Source organism: Chlamydotis macqueenii, chromosome 6 (genome assembly GCF_036417535.1).
Source record: "Chlamydotis macqueenii isolate bChlMac1 chromosome 6, bChlMac1.mat, whole genome shotgun sequence".
In the NCBI taxonomy this organism is placed as follows: Eukaryota; Metazoa; Chordata; class Aves; order Otidiformes; family Otididae; genus Chlamydotis; species Chlamydotis macqueenii.
The window spans coordinates 2,704,099-2,725,592 of NC_141561.1; the positions used below are offsets into that span (position 1 = coordinate 2,704,099).

General features: G+C 38.4%; 1 protein-coding gene across 1 annotated transcript in view; it reads right to left on the minus strand.

Moving 5' to 3' along the window:
• Positions 1-804: 804 nt before the first annotated feature.
• EPC2 (enhancer of polycomb 2) overlaps positions 805-21,494 on the minus strand; it is a 48,849-nt gene continuing 28,159 nt past the window's right edge. Inside the window, exons 4-14 of the mRNA XM_086751156.1 lie at positions 21,042-21,248; positions 20,130-20,278; positions 19,743-19,875; positions 16,958-17,149; positions 16,601-16,690; positions 14,241-14,386; positions 13,801-14,144; positions 7,553-7,689; positions 5,530-5,689; positions 3,465-3,798; positions 805-2,079 (exon numbers count right to left, since the gene is read on the minus strand). Of these exons, the coding sequence (XP_086607282.1) occupies positions 2,007-2,079; positions 3,465-3,798; positions 5,530-5,689; positions 7,553-7,689; positions 13,801-14,144; positions 14,241-14,386; positions 16,601-16,690; positions 16,958-17,149; positions 19,743-19,875; positions 20,130-20,278; positions 21,042-21,248 (1,965 nt within the window). The 3' untranslated portion in view covers positions 805-2,006. The remainder of the gene's footprint in view (positions 2,080-3,464; positions 3,799-5,529; positions 5,690-7,552; positions 7,690-13,800; positions 14,145-14,240; positions 14,387-16,600; positions 16,691-16,957; positions 17,150-19,742; positions 19,876-20,129; positions 20,279-21,041; positions 21,249-21,494) is intronic.

Sequence of the window (21,494 nt, forward strand, 5' to 3'; positions counted from 1 at the left end):
ACGCAGGAGCAGCGATGAATAAGCGCGTGCATTTGCACAGGGGCTCCCCATTGTGCTGACACCCCCAGTCCTGCCACCGCGCCTCGCCTGACCAAGGCAGCGACACTCAAGTGTTGTGGGTTCCTCTGACTATTCTCAACAGATATGATCTATTATCATCTCTCCTCCAGACTTCATACTGAATAGAAAATAAAGCATCAGTTAAGCAAAAAATAGTTAATTTTAGACATCTCAGTTTCTGACAAGCTCCCAGTATGTAAAGCTCTGCAAGTGCTTTTAACTGTCAGAACTTTTAACTTACAGAACATTAGACAAAATACGTTTAAACACAACTTAGATTTAAAATAGCTCTTTTTATACTAAAGTTTGAAAAAAAGCCAAGAGGAAAAACACACTGACTGCATGACATACAGGCAAATCGTATCTTGACTTTCTTGACGAGGGGCAGGGCTGGACTGGGCTCAGTGGTTCTATGATTTGTAAGAAAGACAGAAATATTATCAGAATTACAGGCAGAGAGCCAAGCAGCAGAAAATTCAAATGATTTGCCCAAAGTAAGACCTGGAGTTTCTTTGGCAGAAGAAGAAACGGTCTTGCCCCGATTATTCCCAGGTCTCAGGTCCAACTACCAGACCGTCCCTCCCCTACCACCTATTGTAAGCACAGGAAATAATCACATAAACTGAAACCTTGGGGAAAAAGTACACATGCTTTGGTCAAAATCATCAAAAGACCACTAAGAGCCTCTAAAATTTACACTGCCATCGCTTGCACATTGTGAAATAAACACATATGCAACATGTCCATGTTTTGATATGTATTTTTATTTCCCTGCAGTTTTCACTTATCAAGAACAAGTAACAGGGAAAGTTGTCTGAACTAGTGCATAAACAAACATTCTGAAACACCACTACACGTATCTAATTTACAAGAACCGTATAAAAAAAGTCACTAAAACACTACACTACGAAGGTGTCCAACGCTTACAGTCAGACTTTTTCCAACCCGTTACTTGCCTTGTAGCCACAGGAAAACTCTCCAAAATTGAAAAGACAATCTTGCCACAACCCTCCCTCCCCCCCACCACCTGGGATGGCTCGATATCTAGACATCCAATAATTAATTATTGCAATGATATATAATGCAATACATACCTGGTAAAATATCCTTTATGTGGTGTGTTACAGTTTTAAAGCCGGTTAAAATACGCAGTCTTCAGATAAAATGTAATCAGTTGAAAATTTTCTCATTCTGCACAATTTTATATGTGCTAGATGCATAATTTTCCTAGTCAGTTTTTTTCCTGTGTAATTATTTTTTATAAACTGGTATTATAAATAGAAATATACATTCAAAATATATGGAAAAGTGAGTTACTACATTAAATTTGCATGTATCGATCCATCCCTTTCCCCTGCACAGTAATAGAAAATACTATTTTGCCTTGAACTTCATATTTGACAGTGAAATGCCACTAAAGTATTTACCAAAAAGTCCATCTAGTCAAATTGTGAAACAAAATGAACCAAGTGAAAACTTTACATTTCCTTTAGAAAAAAATTACAAGAATTTTGTTTCCTAGCTATGAATCTTTAACTTTTTTTTTTAGACACAAAGTTGGATTTATTTGTACAAGATACAAAATGTAAACATGGCAAAATAAATAGTTAAAACAAGTGATGCAGGATCCCATTTCATGCTCATGATCCCATTAAAGAATTATTTTTTAATCCATTCAGTTGCAAATTCAAGTGCAAAAGCATGATGATGAATATCTACTATTCAAGTAACAGAAATAATATTGATGATACAAATAAACTATTTTACAAGGTAGTGATTTTCCCAATTTTACAAAATTTACATTATATATCGACTTAATACACGATATAATGATAGTCCATTTAGGTCCATTTTAGTTCTCTGTGATCCACAGAGTGCTGTATTTTGCATTCAGTTGGAATATAAACGACTACACCATTAGCACAGGTTGAGACACTGGTTTGAGGTTATGTCACTTCCATGGCTACTGTTGTCTCTGCTATGCCATTTAAACCCAGTCGTTCTGGTTCGTGGTTCTCTCTGCAACAGAAGAAATATCCGACAGTTACAGGTAGAGCATGAATACTTCCTTATGCAGTTTTAATTATTTCTTACATGCGCTCTGTGTTTTTACACAGCTGCTGCCTGGATCAGGGAGAAAACTTAATGCGTACGCTAGAAACAGATTATTTAAAACTAAATACTGGCATTTAAGAACTGCTTTTAGTCCACTAGCAGTGCAGTCCCTTCTACAAGATTATTGCATTCAACTGTAAATTACCAGCCTAAATTATGGATAAGACTACGACAAAGTCTCCTGAAGGAGGAAAGTCCACATATCCCATGACGACTCAGTATCAAATAGCAATTTTTCTATTAGTGAGCAAAGCATTGTTCTAACATAATTTCCCCCCCTCCACCCCAATTCCACTTTAGCATTAGTGCAAGAATATTTTTTTTTCCCCTCCCTAATTTATTATCGTTCTCTGTAGAGAAGCCTGAGACCTATTCAGCTCAGGTAGTACTTTTCAAGGCATTTGCTAACATGACTTGAGACACCCCTCTGACTTGAAGGAAATAAGAATTAAATGCATTAATAATATAAAAGTACACTTTAGGGCACATGTGCTAGTTTAAAAATACCTCAGCCTATACAGTGACTAAATTATACCTGCAATTTTCCAACTCTAAAACCTCTTTTTTATGTCTCTGAAAGCATAATGAAATAATCAGAAAGCCGCATTTGCTATTATCCATTTTTTACTTTTCTAAACAAATGTGGTTTTTTTTCAACATCATACAGTCCAGCAGAGACTTAAAGCCCAAATATTATCATTTCCAGAAAACTTAGCCAACTGCAAGCTCCTGCCACTCCTCTGAAACATCTTCTAATTCTGAAATAATAGTGTTTCTGTTCAATGAGAATAAGGAAAAATATCTATGTATGTAAGACGCAGGCTGGCGCATACATGCTTTATATTTGACATAAATACAAAATGCAGGCATCCGTACGTATATATAAAATAGCTATGTGCCAGCCTGCACCTTACAATACGGGTATACAAAGCTGGAAGAGTGCACGGGGAGAGTCTGATAACCCGAGAGTGCTGCTTAAGAAGGGACAAATGAAAGGAGTTCAAATGATGGCATTTTAAACACAATGGGAGTTACAAAAACTACAGGTGCCCAAAATCAGTGCAAATTATTTGGGAGTCCATCTGCAAAACCAGCTCCTGTGGTTTGTCACGGCCACGCTGAAGATGCCGGCAGCTGGCTGTTTTTGTGAGGCTGAAGCTATACTGAGAGGTCTCCCAGAGGCGGAAACAATTCCATTTAGAGCTCTAGTGCAGAGCTGGGCACATCTATGGAGACATTCACGTAGCAGACACGTAGCCGAAAACTGCTCCAACTCGCTCCACGCTTACCTTGCTATACTGCTGATGGCACTGCTAGGAGTTACCTTTGGCACTCTGTCCATGCTGGCAGCAACTGTGGCAAGTTTTAAGGCTGTTGGCGATGGTGCTGAAGTCCTTGTATTGATATGCACATTGACTGGAGAAACAACACTGACATTGTTGAGGTGCACTGCGTTCGTCAGGCACGAATTGTTCATGGGAAGCGTTTGAGGGCTGCTCGTGCACAGCGCTGGAATTAAGTGGTTTGTGGTGGTGTGGCCAACTGTCCTTACGAGCTGTACAGTTGAAATCCCTGGGCTGGACGATAAAGCCATGTTGGTGGAGTACAAAGTTCTAGAGGTTCCTGTTAGAAAACAGATGTTGTTAATTAAAAATACGCCATTCCTTACACTGAAAGCCAAAGATTAACCTCAAGGGTAGTGCTTTAAGTATGTGTGTCATTGGCATTGTGCAAGAACATGTTTTTTAAAGATTCACAAAATGTAAAATTTTAGAAAGGCATCTAGTTAACATTAGAAATACTTCATTTTTTTTCATTCACAAGAACATCAGAAAGTGAAAGAAGTTACTGTATAACAAAGAACTTTTACACTGCCCAACTTCATACACCTCATTTCAGGGGCCTCATATTAAAGGGGCAACATTCCCCATACAAGTGAACTGAATGGGGAACACCTTAGCTAGGCAACCTCAGAGACTGACTGTGAAGCCAAGTACTGATGCTCTGAATCACCTCTTCACCTCCTACCTAGTTCTGCTGGCAACGTAAAGAGGTTCTGGGGACCAGTCGCCCTCAAGGCAGCAAAACTAAGGGTCTAAGACCAGGCCAAGCAGAAAACTCTTTTCACATTACACTGCAATGCTCCGCTTGCACTCCTCAGTTGTGAGAAACTTCAGGTTTCACAGCGTATATTCAAAACAGAGGTTCTCAAATTTTATCTTGGTATCCTAGCTACTCACTGTTCTGATCTTGATCACAGCGGAAACTAGACAGATTTTTTTTTTCCCAGGAATAAGAATCTAGGGGGAAATGTGCTTTCAGCTAGCATTTTCTTATGTACAAATCTTCCTATCTTAAATAGGAACAACTATTTTACATCATTGCCACTTACAGCTTTAGAACAGCAAGAGAAGTCTAATTTTACATGCATACTATCTGCAATGGTTTTCATCAACTGTAAAGCTGCGTATCGGCATGGTACCCTACCACGTGCCTGATCTTATAAGCCTCAAAACACTACCCTCTCAGATATGATCTTAGAGAATTATACACAGAGGTCTTTTTCTTTCCTGGAACTGTTCCAGTATATTGATTTTATTCAGTTGTGGGTTTTTTCTCCCCTCTATTCATTTCATATTACCATTAACCCAGCCTGGCAGAAGGTCTATAAAACTAATCACATTATTAGCTGTTAAAACAACAAATTACCCTAAAAGCCTTTTATTTGTCATAGCAGTCAAATTCCAAATAACATTTGTCTCTCGGCAACGTGTCTACTGCACCAGCATGACTGGCATTGCTGCTGTCTGGTAACAGAGGTTCAGCAGGGGGCTGGGGAAGGCAGTGAATGCCAACATCTATGCTTTTGCCTGATTTTGGGAGGAATCCTAAATGCAAAGAAACCTGAAACTTTCAGTTATGTGAAAAGAATTGCTAGAAGTAGTTACGTACGAATACATGAGATAATGACCGAATAATGTGGCAAGTCTTCTATTTCCATCTCAAAGTAATTAATGTTTTAAGGAATTGATTTTTTTGTTTAATTACACATTCATTCTGTTTTTAAAATGCTGTAATTTGCACTTTCGATCATAACAGATTAGTAAAAGATAAAAGCCTAGAAAAGAAAACAGAAACAATATTCTTCCAAGGTAAAGAGCATTTGGTAGTTTATTATCATACTAACCTGTATGCCATTGCACAGAAGTATTTTAAAGAACAATATTTAAAACTATCACAATTAATATATTTGTGGGGTTTTTTTGTTTATTAAATAGTATTTAGAAATCAGAAATAAGATTAGTTGACATATTCTTAGTTCACACTAGACCCCAAGTTTTAAGAAATCATCACCTGAAGGCTGGACAACACCATTAATATTGTTGTGGCTGGTGTTTTGTTCCTTCGTTACCTCACTGCGACTCGGAGCAGGTGCACTAACCACTGCAGAGGCAGCAAAGTGGGCGCTGGCTGAATCAAGCGTTTTTGACATGCAGTCAGAGGTGCTGGAGCCCTGTGGGAATAAAAAAAAAAGTCTTTATAATTGTCTAAGTATGAAATTAAATATCATGCTAGGACTGCTGTAATGCACAATTACCAGTAAACAATTAAATACAAATGTTATCTAATGCACTGTAACATTAAATATCTCTATATCACAAGTCTCACAAAAAAGTTGAAAATCAGCGTGCAAATGAGCGTTGAGTAAGCCCTGCCCAGTTCAGCCATTCGATGGCAAACGCAGGTCTTGGCAGGACAGATCACTTCCATGATATGCTCTTTAAGCTTGAGAAGAAAAGGCTGCGGGGAGACCTCCCAGTATGTGAAGAGGGCCTACAGGAAGGATGGGGAGGGATGCTTTATCAGGGAGTATAGTGGTAGGACGAGGGGTAACGGTTTTGAACTGGACGAGAATAGGTTTAGATTGGATATAAGGAAGAAGTTCTTCCTGGTGAGGGCGGTGAGGCAGGCATCCACCCAGCGCCGGTGGATGCCCCATCCCTGGCAGTGCCCAAGGCCGGGCTGGACGGGGCTGTGAGCGCCCTGGGCTGGTGGAAGGGGTCCCTGCCCAGGGCAGGGGGCTGGGCTGGACGGGCTTTACGGTCCCTTCCACCCCAAACCGTTCTGTGATTCCATGCGCTTAAGAAGTTTCCTCTACAGAAACAACTATGCCTTAAGTTTCTTTTATCTTCTGTCTCCAGGCAGCAAATACACTGCAACTGCAAGCCTACATAATTTTCAGTAGTTATGGTACATTCACTCTTATGGAGTAATTTGTACCACAAAGTGGCAGAAGTGCCCACTGCATTCTGGAAGTATAGACCTTCTGTTTGTCTCGTTTCTCTGAAAGGCTGGTAAGTACTGGAAAGACACCCTGAAATGGCTGAATGCATCATTCTGCAATTTCAATTTAGATGAACTCAGAAAATTACTTTCCACAGACATTCAGAGTATCTTGAAAATCCAAAATTCATTCCTTTTGTTTAAGTAGTCTGGTATTGTGTATTTAGACTTAAAAAAAAAATGCAAATCAGTAACTGTCAACACCAAATCCCTGATTAATCAAAGTAGGAAACACTGAGGTGAAGGGACAAACAGCACTGGCAATTAGATATAATACGCTCAAAGTAAAGTAAGTTTTCCCAGTAAAACACAACAGCAACAGCTTTTATATTTTCTTGGTAAGCAACTAACAGGAAACTAAGCTCAAGAGAAAAACATGTATTCCTTCCTGGCAAGGCATTACAGAAGAAAAATGTTACTACTTCTGTCTTGTGAAAAAAAAAAGTAACACTGAGGATGGGGAAGGAATCAAATCAAATATGCCAAACTACCTTTTCCTCTCAGAAGCTACCAATTTCTAGTACTCACTGAACATCTGTTCGTAACAGAATATATGACCTCATAAAGCAGTTTTAATAAAGAAGGCTCTTCAGAGCACTTACACAAAGGAGGATAAAAGCAGTGAAAACGGTATGACCTGACAGAGCACTGGCTATTTCTACACCGACCGACTCTGTGGATGCAACTAACACATTAAAACATAAAGTCTCTTACTCAGCTTTTAAAATGCAGTCATGATAGATAACATTAAAAAAACCCACACCAACAATTTTTGATGTTGAAACTTAAGATGCTATTTCATTCCAAATAGAAAAATGGAAGCAAGGCATTTGTACCAGCTACAGCACAAGTTGCCTTCCGGGCACCACACAGTGAACTGGAAAAGAAAGCATCTTCACCAAAATCCATTCTACGTTCATTCCAAAATTTAACGTGTTTACTGAGGCGTTATATTTAGCTTATAAGAGAGGTGAAAAAACACAGTAAGCAAAAAGGGAGACAGCAGCATATGACAACATTTAAGGTGCGTTACCTGTGCTTTCGGATGTGTCTGTTGGGAGGAATGCTGAGATTGCTGTTTCTGCTGCAGCTGAGCAAGTTGTTGCCTCTGCATTTGAACTAACTGCTGTTGATGTGTCTGAAATTGTTCCTCTGTGATACCCCCTGTTACTAAAGAAAAGAAAGTGAAGCGAGTGTTAAACAGGCCTGCACAAAACAAACACCTGAAATGCAAGAGTGCATCCGTGTTGGATACAAGTGGTTGAAGACAACATACATGGTGTTAGATCCCCACAAAGACCTTCACATATTCTTACGTAAAGGAGAGGTCAAGCTAAATTTGTTTGTTGTCTTCTTTTAGCATTTAATCAGTTTATACAAAAGGATTCATAGCTTTCATTGCTTTTAAGCAGTTTGTCTTTGGTGGTTTTTCTCTCCAGTAGCTTTAAGCACAAGCTTAACGAAATTCTTTTCCTGGTTTTCAGAAAATACACGGCCTAGAAATCACAGCTGAGGAAGAAGTACACTGGGCTGAGCTGGGTGCCTGCTCTCCCAGTAAACACTGCCAGTTTATTCCTGTACAACTTTCCTTCCTACAGTCCCTTATTATTGCCCTTTTCTCTGACAGCAGAATGGACTCTGTGAAGGAAGCACCTGCCCAGCATTCGAGAACACCTACTTCCACAGCACAACCAGAATCCGTATCTTTCAATAGTTTGTATTCAGTTCTATACCAATTCTCACTTGAAAGGACTACAAGCGAATCTACAATGACAAAGCTAATCTTCCAGTCTAAAACTTAGTGTTTGCAAATATCACAGAGCACTGTTTATTTAGGAAATCCAGTTTGACCTTCCTATTTCACAGAGTTTTTTCCCCTCCGAAGGAAATGCTTAAGTTTCACTTGAATAGGATTTTCTCCATCAGCTACCTTTTTTTAATGGAGTAAGAGTTTGAGTGACACAATACATTTGTTTATTTATGAGAACCAGGTTAATGCAATCCCAGCAGGATTGTACTCTCAACAGGCGAAGGGAATGCTGAAGTCAGAAAAGCTTTACTCATTATTCTCCCCTTGAAGAACTGCACACTTGATAAATTGAAAATACTGTCCAGTGTTTCATGTTAAAACCTGAGTTTTAACCTGAGAATTAAGATCTAGGAGGAAGCAAAAAAAGAATCCACTTTCCAAAGACTCCCATTAACTACACTTCAGCAGTTTATTCTGAACTACACTTGTCAAAGACTGAAGCTGTCATTCATCTCAAACACCTGGATTCTGCAGCAGTTAACATCTTATCAAGAGACACTGAGCTAACATTAAAACATGAAGTGATCGATCTTTCAGGGCCTGGCTCTTTCATTTGCTAGTTGTAACACTCAGTTGTCCTGAAATTCCCCAGCATTAAGACTGTGACTGTTTAGAAATCAGTACTGAAACTTCTTCTCTACTGCTACGCTATTCAAATAGGCTTCAACCACGTGAGGAGGACACTTAAAATTCCATGACTTATACAGTTACTCCTATTAGATTCTAGGGGTTTTGTTATAATTTCCAACATAGTCTAAAAACAAATGTATTTCACATTTAGCTGTACTCTGTTCACCTTGAAGGTTCCTACCTATTACTACAAGCACTTAACTGTGTTCAGTCAGCTAAACCTGTTCAGTTCCCTCACAACAGTCTCCCAAAACGTGTTGCATTAGTAAAGGGAACAGAGCCAAGAACAGCATTTTGGAACATTACATCTATATGTATTTCTATTTTTAAGTTCTGAGGTAAGAAAATTCCAGAACACGTCTTTGTTTTACAAAGAAAAAAAAAGATTTAGAACAAGCTTAAATGGCAAAAAGAAATACCTAAGTTGCATTTAGCTGTAATCTGCTATTATTTGTCTGCACAGAATCTGCCTTTGCACAGAATCATAGACTGGTTTGAGTTGGAAGGGACCTTTAGAGGCCATCCAGTCCCAGGGCCTTGAATGCTTCCAGGGATGGGGCATCTACCACCTCTCTGGGCAACCCACGCCAGCGCGTCACCATATTTAAATTCCACTCAGTTCACTACCTATCACCAGGTATTTATTCAGTGGTTAGACTGCACTCAGCTGTTGCCTTGTTATAAGCCAGCAGATGTTCATTAGCACATTTAATATCATTTGCTTCTGCCAAATCAAACAACTGAAGGGTCCTAAAGACAAAAATAGCACGCCTCTGATGTCCCAAGGTAGCCTTTAAGGTCATAGTTAAGTGCAAGTGCTCTATACTTCTTATAAAAGGTTCTGTTTACTAGAATTTTATCTTCCACTGATGAGTAACAGGATTTTCTACTTTACCATAGCCTGACTGTATTGAAGTACTACAACAGGACAGGGTAAAAAGTCAATGTGAAATTAAGTCTTCTGGGCTCCTATCCTCCTTGATAGCTTTCGTTTGGATTATTACATCACTTCTCTTGGGATTTGAAGGCTTTAATCAAAGATCATGTGCCCTAAAAGTGGTATTTCATTAATCTAATTACTTCTACATTGTATTTAATTCTGGGGAAAAAATACCTCTAAAAGGGAAAAGCTTGTTCCATAAGCAAACTCCTTCAGCTGAGAATGCCATCACCTGCAGCTCTCTCTTCTACCTTGGGACATGGTAACTAAACAGGTAACTTCTTGAGCGGGTCATTGGAACTGGCAGCTGAAGCAGACTGGAAGCCAAATGCAACAAACATATAGCCTGCACCGCAAATTGCTGAAGATTTTGCCTAAAGCCTATTTCTTTCTTCAGTCCCAAAAGCGAGCTGAGTTGCACTCTAGGAATTCAGCAAGCAGGTTAAGTATTATTTAGCTGTCATAAGTAACATCATATACAAATTCCTGGTAACCTCCTTCCTCCATCATCTCTCCTGATGGTCAGTTGTACCCCCAACTCATCAGTTTTCTCTCATTTTAGATTCAACAGAGACTTCTTTTGGAGGTGTCTCTGGCAAAGAGACCAGCATACTCTAGATAGCGCGTGTAAGACTACAAAAAGTTTACGCAACTGATCAAAGGGATCAGATTGTTTCAGTGACTTTGTCTCTTAAAGCTCTTCCAATTCCATTTTCCCATTTCCACTTCTTATAACATGAGCAAGAGAGTAATTTAGCTTGAAACAGTCATTCTTTATTCATGCACTGATCAGGCACTTTCAAGAAAAGACTAGTCACACATTTTAAAAATACGTCTTTCTTTCTGTTTGTACAATGCCTAGCATTTGAGGAAATACCAGAGTGTTGCTTTATTCATACAAGTGAAAAATATAATACAGAGGTAACTTAAATATTCTTGTGCACCGACAACGAAAGCAAGCAACTCCAAGTCTTCTCTAAACTAAAAGAAAAAAAAAACAAAACCAATCAGTTTAACTGATTACTATCAATGTTTCTTATAGAGGTAGCTTTATGCTTACAGGTAAGCGTGCTATGAAATCAACTGATTTCAATCATCTCACAAACAGAGTTACTTTAATAAATGCAGTCATAACACCTGGGCTCATTTAACACACAACCAGACTTTGACCAGCCCTTTTAAAATTTACTCACTATCTACGAATGAGAAAATCTAAGAGCAGTGCCTCTTGCTAGCTTAGTCATTTGGTGAAGAATTCTGTTGTCTATTGCATCTGATCCTTCACCAGAATTACAGCATCTGTTTTGTAATTTAAAACTGGAAAGCTCTTCCATTACTGTAAGTTTCCCTGCATAATGGACTTCAACTGCTGAGTGATCTCTGTCCTAACCCAAATGTATTCTTCAGATGTTTTCTAAAATTATGGGACGGAAGTTAATTACTATTCCTCGGCAAAGTAGCTTAGATCCATCAGATTTGGTTTTATGCTTTTTTTTTTTTTTAGATATTTCTCTGTAGTCTCTCCCATCATTAAAATGCGTATTTCTCTGTCCTTTAGTTCTCTTTCCCTAACAGTGCAAGCCTGAAGTACACGAGTGCTAGTCCGCACGTGTCTATCAGGTCTGTCATTAATTTGCCACGTAGCAACAACAACTTAGGGTTTTTATTCTTGTTGTAATACCGACCTGAAACAGGAAGGGCTGACATTTTTTTCTTATGTATACACAGTTCCCTGTCAAAACACAGGCCCCCCTTTCCCTGAATATACTGCTTAAATCTGTTCTCGTTTTTGCTTTCTTTTTATGTGCCATCTTTCCTCTAGCTACTGGAATTCTCTTCCACTGCTGCAATCCTTATTTATACTAAAGCCAGGTATGGAGATTTCACAAATCTCTTCAGCCTTTTGCCTTCATTCATTTCTTCATTTACTACTAAAATCAGATATATCAGCTTCCATCCCAAAATATTCTCCTTAGGGTGAAAAAAATAAAAAAGTCTCCCCAGAGTAGAATTCAAAGACTCAAAGGTTTACATCTAGCTAATCCTTAAATAATCAATTGTTTATTATATTATCATTAAAAATTCTAAGGAAAAAAAATAATCAACCTGTATCTTTTAAAGCAACTTTCCTTACCTTGGTGTCATCATACTTTACTCATGCAAACAGAAATCTTGCAGTATTACTTGCTCTTGTTTTATAAAGAGCTACCAGCAAATTCTTCATTGTTACTTACAGCTTATGGTCCATGTTTCACATCCTTAACTCTGACAAATAGCATTCCTTTCTATTTTCTGCATTTGCTTTAACAAGACATCTCTCGATGCTTATCAATAATCCCATCACACAAAACTGCCCCTTTCTGCTACAGGTGCAACTCTCCAGCCCTTCAAGTTCCTTACAAAAAAAAATTATACAAAACATGACCATAGCACATCAGGTTTGTTCTCTTCATACAGCAGAAAAATATTCTTGTGCAAATCTTTTTATGAGAGAGAGAACAATATAAAGGTTGCAATGAGCATACTGAAAAGTCAGTCACGAAAGTAAGCATTTTGTGCTTATGTCAGTACTACACTGATGTTAATTAATAAGCTAATGCTCAGTCTTTTACAATCACAACATAGAGAAAACTGCTTTTGTCTTCAAGAAATTTAATTTCTACACATGAATTCTAAGGTATGTTACTGAAGACATACCCAGTCCTGCAACTGACTTTAAAAGAGATGGACCATTCCACACCCATATAAAGTTAATGATGGAATTTACAATCAGCCTACTATACTATCTAATTATCTTGTTCTAGAATACCTAATTCTGTACACACACAATAGAGTAGGCCAAATACTCAGATCCTTGATAGTAGATCCTTTTGGCATATCTCCAATTGTCAGCTTTTTAAAGACTCATACATCCTTTTACGATTGTAAAGAGGTGACAATGTTAAACCTTTCGCAATGACAACTCCTAATACACGAAGCAAGTGATGTAAAGACTGCTAATATAAGCTTAAAGCCATTTTTTCTTTTGGTGATTTTTATTCCAACTTCAGAGCTTCTATACCCAAATGGCTAACAAAGGGTCGACAAAGATCAGAAGAGGTGCATATATTTCACATGCTTGTGAAGATACTACAAGAAACTTTTTAAACCATTTATATGTGAATGGCTGTCCTGGTCATCTGCAGCTCTGGTCATAAAGCTGGACGGTTAAGAGATGGCTGCATTGGCTATGGGAGTTAGAGATGACGTTTAAGGGAAAAGGCAATCTCTTATGACACTTAATCAATGGCTGATAATTTTCTGAAAAAAAAAAAAAAATCAACAGAGAAGGTGCATCATTGGATGCTCCCAGTGTCGAAATTGTTACTATGACAGATATCAACAGAAAGTGCTGTTTTCAGCCTTTTTCATGCCTGCTCAGTATCCTTACTAACTTACTACGGGTTTTCTGAGATGTTTTGGCAATATTTAAAAAGAAAAACACTGACTATATAAAAAATAAATAAATAAAAAAAGAGAACCTCTCCTGCTCCAAAAACCAACTGTTTTTCTTTTGCATTTATGAAGAGCGTTCCTCTCTCCTTAAACAAGGTTAGACCAATTAAAGTCTTTAAGACTCAATCATACCTAAGCAATTCTTAAATAGGAGCAGAATCCCTCGTTTGGATAATGCATGTTTAAGTCCACCACTTTATCAAGATTCTGCCGAAACTGTAATACGAGCAAGAGGAAGATGAGAGTTTTTTGGAAAATTTCTGTAGCTTCTAAGAAATACAAAATAATTAGCTTGTATCTCTGGTTTAGGTACATTTCACTGCTGAAGATGTTATTAGTCCAGTCACAGGTAAAAACACTGGAATTCAATATTTTAAGTTCCAGAAGAATTAAAATCCTTGCCTACCTGATATGCCATTCTTGCTGGTGTTCAATAAAGCTACAGATGCTGCAGAGACTCTTTTATTATTCACAGTCTGCCCTGGTTTCCTTGAGGTACATTCTTCGCTATCACTGTCCTGGAGATTTAGTAGCCTTGGCTGAAAACACTGCAGTCGACACGATCTGATATTGCTTAGTATTTCAGAAAGGGACAGTCTGTTTTCACAATGTTTATTGGAAGCATTGGTCCGTGAAAAATTAGAAGAAAAGTCTAAAGTCTGGGAAGAGCTTGAAAAACTGTTCAGCATTTCCGGGTCAATCTGTCTCAAGACAGGATCATGTTCTGTGGATATTCGGTCCATTATAACCCTGGTTAAAAAGAAAGAAAAAGAGACATTAGTTAACTATCTCCTAATACTTTTACCCTTTGAAGGGGAATGAACAGCAAAAATAACGCTCATGTACCTTCCACCCCTGCCAATTCGTCTCCTTGCAAATCCTATACATCTTCTTGGAATTGTAAGGGTTGTAAGGCAATGCCTGAACCTCAGTTTGTCCAATTCTCCCAATTCTGAGTTTTCGTATGAAGAATTAGTTTGGTCCAAACGAGGCTGTGAAGAAAAAAGAAGAGAGAATTTTTCACTCATTTCCTTTGGTTAGGTAACTACTAAATGATTATGCACAGGCAACAATATAGAAAATGTTGAAAATGCTCACAGAACTACCATTTGATTAGTAAGCTCAGGTCATAAAATAATTCAGATTAAAAAAAAACAACCAAACAAACAAACAAAAAAAAAAAAAACAAAAAAACCCCAAGCAAACCATGAATTCATGAAGCAGAAAATCCTATTTCCTTGATTAGTCGTAAAACTAGATGACAACCAAAATACTGCACAAGCCAGAACTTGACAGACAGAACTTGAACAGACACAGGTCCACCTGGCCCAGTACCTCCCATCTGATAACAACTCCTTGGTGATTTCATCACAAGACAGAAAACACAGGGAGCAATTATTTTCTGTTACAGCCTCTGAGCTCCAGGCTCTTAGAAGCCGAAGGACAACAATTCGCAGCTCAGATACCTTGCAACCTAAGTGTGTAGGTAATTTCAAAAGGAGATCCTACATTTGCAGTTTAATTTTTCTCCTGAAACACATACTGCCAAAGGCAACAGACGCTGCTCTGAATGGCCTTTGTTCCAATACACAGCACTCAATTACTGGATCTTGACAGTGTATTTTCCCTATCAGCTTACCTTAAAGCATTTTTATTACTCCATGAATATCTTCGTTATTATTATGAACTCAAAACTGCACAATCTTTACAAGCAAAAATGCTGTGTGCTGTCTGAAATGTCTTATATGACAGGTGAATATGTATTCATTAAAACAATCAATTTTTGTGATCACGTTAAGCCTACAGCAACAGTACTGCTATAGAGTCAATCCATTTATGTTAAGAGTAACCAAAACTCAAATGGCTTCAGTAGTTTAAAAAAAAGCTAGAAGGCTAACATTAAGACTTTTAAACAGCAATGGAAAAGTAACAAGAAAGATTAAACACGCAAGTTTTCAGTCGTCTCAACTTCTTTTGGCAAAGGAGTTAACTCACAGGCTAAGGAAAAAAAAAAGTAGGATAAATTCTGAGCAATAGAGAAGCTTCAGCTAAGTCTCTGGAGCTAAGCAGAAAAGGTGACTAGATTAGCAATGAACAGTTTAAAAAATCCAGACTTACCCAAACTGAAAGAACAAGTAAGTTAAGAGGCCACACAAAGAAAACGGGTGGCAAACAGACAAGTATTACCTTAAACAACCCAATAATAAGTCTCTAGAGGAAGAGGAGTAGTTAAAAATAATGGCATATTCTTGTAAAGATCGGGTTGTCTGTGGTATTCTGGAAGTGACTACGACACAGCAGAACACTGTAAAGCAGGCGCAGGAGCAGGTGCCAGCACACATCTGACCCGCACAAAGAACTTTCAGTGCCACTTGTGGGACATGCCCATGCTATAATTTGAGTATTCAGGGGGGTTGTCTGGGCTTCCGAACCAGCCTACCTAGTGACTAAACAACTTCTCAATAAGTCACTTTAAAGGCTGCACAATTATTTTGTCATGTAACACAATTCTTCCCACGGGAAGCAAGCAAAGAAAAAACCAGATCCATTGTAGTGTTGTGCTGCCTCTCTTGGTTCTCTGCAGCCTAAAGCTCCCCATCTACAAGCACATGCTTGGTCAAAAATTTCACTCTCGGTGGTTCTGAGCTGATGAGAGGCTATCTACAACTAGCCTGTTCTCTGTACGTTCTTGCAATTGCAACATGATATTTTTTAATATATCTACAGTTTGCACTGATTTCAAAAGAAAATTTTTACTTCGCTATGTGAAAAACACCCTCAATAGATTGAACCCCTCTGCTTCAATAGCAGACACTGCTCAATGCCCCAGCAGATCTCTCAGCAGGTCTAAGAGCCGGGACAACTAGTACCTCACTCTAACGAGCCCTACAAGCCGGGAAGAAAGGAGGTGGTAAGAAAACCAAGGGGGACAAAAAACCTCTCCCTTCTTAACAGTGCCTTAACTGGTCTGCAGGCAACACATTACACTGCCCTCAGGTAACCACAGAGGAACAGCACCATGAGAATAGTTCTCATGAAGACTGAAAATTACTGTCTTTGGATTCACCAAATCATCAAAGCCTTGGTGGTGAAAGCGAGAACAGAAGAACTATTGCATTAGTACTATGCCAATCTAAATTAAAACAACCCAAACCACCCAACGTAACAAAAACCACCACACTAAATACAACAGCAGATAGTCTTACAGCGTAATACTGGCATCCTGCTCTTCTCCTGAAAGCACAAGGTCCATCAGGATCATTTTCTTCTTCTGCTTCTGATACTGGTGAGTGTACCTAGACCAGAAAGCAAAGTCATTCTTCCAACCGCCATGTTTATATAATACACTTTCAGTTATTTATTATACAAGCTTATGTTTATGTAATATGAAGTGCCATATTTATATACCAAACGCAAGCTTCTCAGAAGCACTGCTTACACAAATAACTTGTAGATATATCCACTGAGAGTTGTTCCACATTTCAAGCTAGACTGGCCAAATTGCAGGCAATTGAAGTTTCTACCTTCTGTACTCACGTTGAGATTTTGTAACACAGCATTACCTGCGGGAACTCATCTTCATCTGAACTGTGGAAGTCATACTGTTTAATATCACTCTTGTTGATAACAGGCAAGGGCTCAGCAGAGGACTGTTGAGGAGTTACTACGCACTCTATTTTAGGTTTCTTTAGGTATTTCTTCTTTTGACGTACAACATCTGACACCTCCTCCTTTAGAGACGAATGATGAGGATGCTGTTTGTGAAAAACAAAGTTTAAAAAAATAATTAACCTCTCCTCTTCTCATGCCTTAAAGACATGACTGCTTATCTTCCAAACCCTCTCAGCATGCAGCATCTGCAGAAGTACAATGAAAAATTTACTCAAAACATTTAAGAAATCCAGGACGTGAGCTCTGATCATCTTCACAGATATTTATTAATAAACAAACTGAAAGCTTTCAAGCCACACTCAGTATATTGTAACTGGAAATCCCATTCCAATGATTTTCTGAAATCTCAGGTTTTTAATGCAAGCACTTTAAATTTTCTGAACTGCTCAGATATGTGCCAAAGAAACGACCTAACTGGTTTCACGTTTCTCAGGTAGTTTATGTTTTTGAAAAGATGTAATGTTGCTCATTTTTGCTACGTAAGATTTTGCTAACATGAACCTTCTGTAGTAAGCAACTCTGTCCATATTAAACTGTTGACTTGAACACAAATGCTATTAAACTTCAAAGCTTTTAATTTAGAAAGATAATTTCACTTGCAAAATTCTCAATTACAAGTAAAAGCCAGTGCAGTTTGGAAAAAGTGTTTAAATTTACCGTAAATTACCACTTATCAATAACCGTCTGACCGAAACTAACTCCTGCAACAGAGCTCAGCTTCATAACTGGAGACGAGAAACAAAATTCCTGCCCCAGCACCACGGCAAGGGATTTGTATTAAATCCAGGGACCACTAGGTGTCGTGGGTGCTAAATACAAACTTCAAAAGGTGTTCAACGCTCCAGCCTTACATCCAAGCATTTTATAATAAATGGCAGTTCAGGTTATTTCTCAAAAACACGTCTTAATTCAAAGTCGGGTGCATTTTTTTCCCTGTCACATTAACAGCAGAACATCAGGTCTTATCCTTTTTCTATACTGTACTCAGTTCAATGAGCTTAACTATAAGGATGACATTAAAATGGCTTGCCACGGAAACTTGTTTTCTGGGTTTGGTTTGTTCAGGGGTTTTGTTTGTTTCCAAAACATGACTGTCTAGGATTTATGTTTTAAAGCAAACACAGCTCCTAAGAAGAACAAAAGAGACTTATGGCTTCAGTAACAATTGAAAGAATCGTGGTATAAAGAAGTAGAAACAAGACAAGCAGAGCAACCATTTGTAATAACACAAGTATGTTAAAATTGGAAGCAGTTCACTTTGCAATTAATGTCCGTACTAACTGCAAAAAAATCCCAAACTTTAAAACCATTAACCTGAGATGGAAACATTTGTCAGTCCTGCTGCCTATCATGAAAGCCGCTTATGACCATACTACTGTCTTTCATTTAATTCTACTGGAACCGCACGTCACCAGAACCAACAACTACAGTCATGGTTAACTAGGATCCTCCTGAAAAAAAAAGTATTTTAATTCACTTCTGCACAGGGGTAAAGACTGTCCTTGCAGGAAGATCACAATGAGTATACAAAATATTCCGATCTGATTCGGTACTGGATCTGAACAGTAAGAGAAGATACAGAGTTCACTTTGATGATGTTTTTTTTCTGAGTGGAACAGGTTTCTTCATGAGACAAGAAAAAAAACCGTTAAAGTTTAGTATTTCTAGCTATGGATTACTCCTATACTGCTACTTCTCTGGATGTTACTAACAAGGTCAGTTGTAAAAACGAAACTAGATCCATTGGGTTTCTATACGTATTAAAAAAATGTAAAGGAAGACTTTGTCAAGGTAGCATTAAGTACAGCATTCCACAATTTCACTGGTTATAGAATGACAGAATAACTAGTGTACGACACACAGCAACTCAAGTCTTACATCCTTCTGCATTCATTCTCCCAGAGCAGCCTTCCATCCCTTTGCAGAAACTAGAAGTGCCCAAATTTAGCCACTCTTCCTTCCCCCTTTCTGTGTTTCCTGCTTACCTAATACTGATGGCCAAGCAGCAGCAGATATAAAAACTCCTACTCAGTATTACTGATAAGTATACAAGCCTCAGTAATAATAAACTGCTACAAATTCCAGTAAGTGTTTCTTAAAATATTAGTTGCTTGCAACTTTTTAGCAGTGGCATTCTTGTGCCTGGAAAAGTTAGTAATCAAAGATCACTTAAACAGTTCAGAATATTTTCTAGAATCCTTTGGCGTTCTAGCTGTAATTCAGTAAAATCCTGTATTTTCAGGGCTATCTTTGCACTGAGGGCCAGCCAGTACCCACAGACAACCCCATCAGAAAATTTCAGTGCTCTAGTCTCCCTTCGAAGGGAGAAGGAAAAATAACTCACTGTACTTTTCAATCTCACGGAGGCCCTGACATCCACTGAACACTTTCACGTTTACATCAGCCTACAAGGAAAGGGACTGAACTGAGAAGGAGAATGAAGACTACTACAATGCTGTTGTTTAAAGAAAGAAACAGCAATGCCAGCCAATCATTTTAAAACTCAGGTGGGAAAGACAACAAACGTTCAACTGGAAGCAAGCATAGCAGTCTCCTGGTCTCCTACCTTCAAATACAGCAGCCTCCTACTCAGTTTTCCAATGCAAACACCTACAGAGTATTTCTAAAAGAACAACGAAACCTCTAACAAGAGACTTGCAGCAGAAGGAAGCTTACCTTAACTTTACATTCTTGAACTTTGTGATGATTTCCATTATGAAGAGCGGATGGAGTTGTGCTCATCTCTTTTTCAGGTCTATGAAGCTTGACTTCATTGAGGATTTCACCTCCGTAATCACCCAAATGGTACCTCAAAAGACATCATTAAAAATATAATACTGCATTTCCACTGGGAACTACTTGAAAGACACAAACCAGGCAAACACTCTGCGTAAAACCTTTCTATTTTAGCTTCTGAAGTTTACAGTGCTCTATAAGCCTTCAGCCATGCACGTGTGCATCCATACAGAAATAAATTGCAGGATGCATTTTCAAATTCATTTGATGAAAATTAAAACCTTGGTGTTATAAATGACTTCTTACAGATATAATTTGCGATTTTACCTTTTCTCAACAACTTCTAATGTTAAATGCAATAGCTCGCGTTTTGTTTTCTCTCTCCTCTTAATCATCTCCAAAATTGTTATGGCTCTGCTAAACTCTCTTCTTAATTTCAACATCTTTTCATAAGACGCTTCATCATTCTTTCGATTCTATTGAAAGATTAAACAAATTTTAAGTCAAAAGTAAAACTCGTGAGGCATAAATAGCAAAAAAAGTTACATAATGCTGCTGCAAGTGAGAATCCTACAAGTACACTCGGAAGAAACTTTCCTAAAGCTTAACCTAGTTGGTAGACAAAGACACAAAAAGCAAACAAAAAACAACTTTTAAGATTAAGAAAAAGAACTTTTCAGCCATTTCTCCCCATGCTGTCTCTGCTCAGATTCCCTGTCAACCCACTGGAAGTCTGTCAGAACAAGGAATTAAAGATCCGGTTCCTAAAACACTTTTTCCACCTTGGTTCTGCACACAATAAGGTTGTGTGCACGCGTGTACGAAGTTGATGGAAAATGCTCAGTACTAACGTATTTCCTGGTTAAAATCAACTCATGCTACAAATACAAAACTGGAACTATTTACTCCATGACAAGATCATCTTTCCCTTTTTCACAGAAGAAGTTTGTGACCTAGCAAGTTCCACAGCTGCTTGCTTACATGCCAGTACCCACAAATTGTCCTTTGAGTTTCAGCTCTCTAAAAACTGGAGAGACTGTAAATTGTCTATAGAGAACTGATGGATTACACACTGACTACACCATTCAGTAGGTGTGAGATCTAGCTGGGTCACCAGATATTGCAACTCTTCATACAAACAATCAGATCAGTAACTGTGGTTACCACAGGATAGATCCTGCAAGATGCTGCATAGGACTCAAAATGACAAATTTAAAACGGTAAAGTTTGACAAGTTACCTTTCTCGTCTGCATCTTCTCAGTTCTCCTCCGGAAGGCAACGTAAGGGTCATTGTTGGTGGAGCCATCCCTCTTTTCTTGTTTGATTTGAGGGATGAGAGATGGCCCTCTGCAATTCTTACGCTTTCTTACCCAGTAGTCATAGACAGCCTTAATAAGGTAGTCATCCTCATTTAGCAGCAATTTAGCTTCCTGAAGTGTTACAAGCTAGAAGAGAAAATTCAAAAGGTGCAATTGAGATGGGCGAGGGGTGCGGGGGTGCAGGGAGGAAGTCACCACACATTCACATCTCCTGCACACTTTCTAAATAAATTTTATTATCTTCTAGCATGAGAGTAAAGGGAGGGAAAAATACTGATCTACACTGAAGTACTTAAGCCATCAGCTGGTCTTCTTAAGTTAAATATATAGTTCCCAACTTTTCTGAACCAGCATCATCATATCTCAGGAACT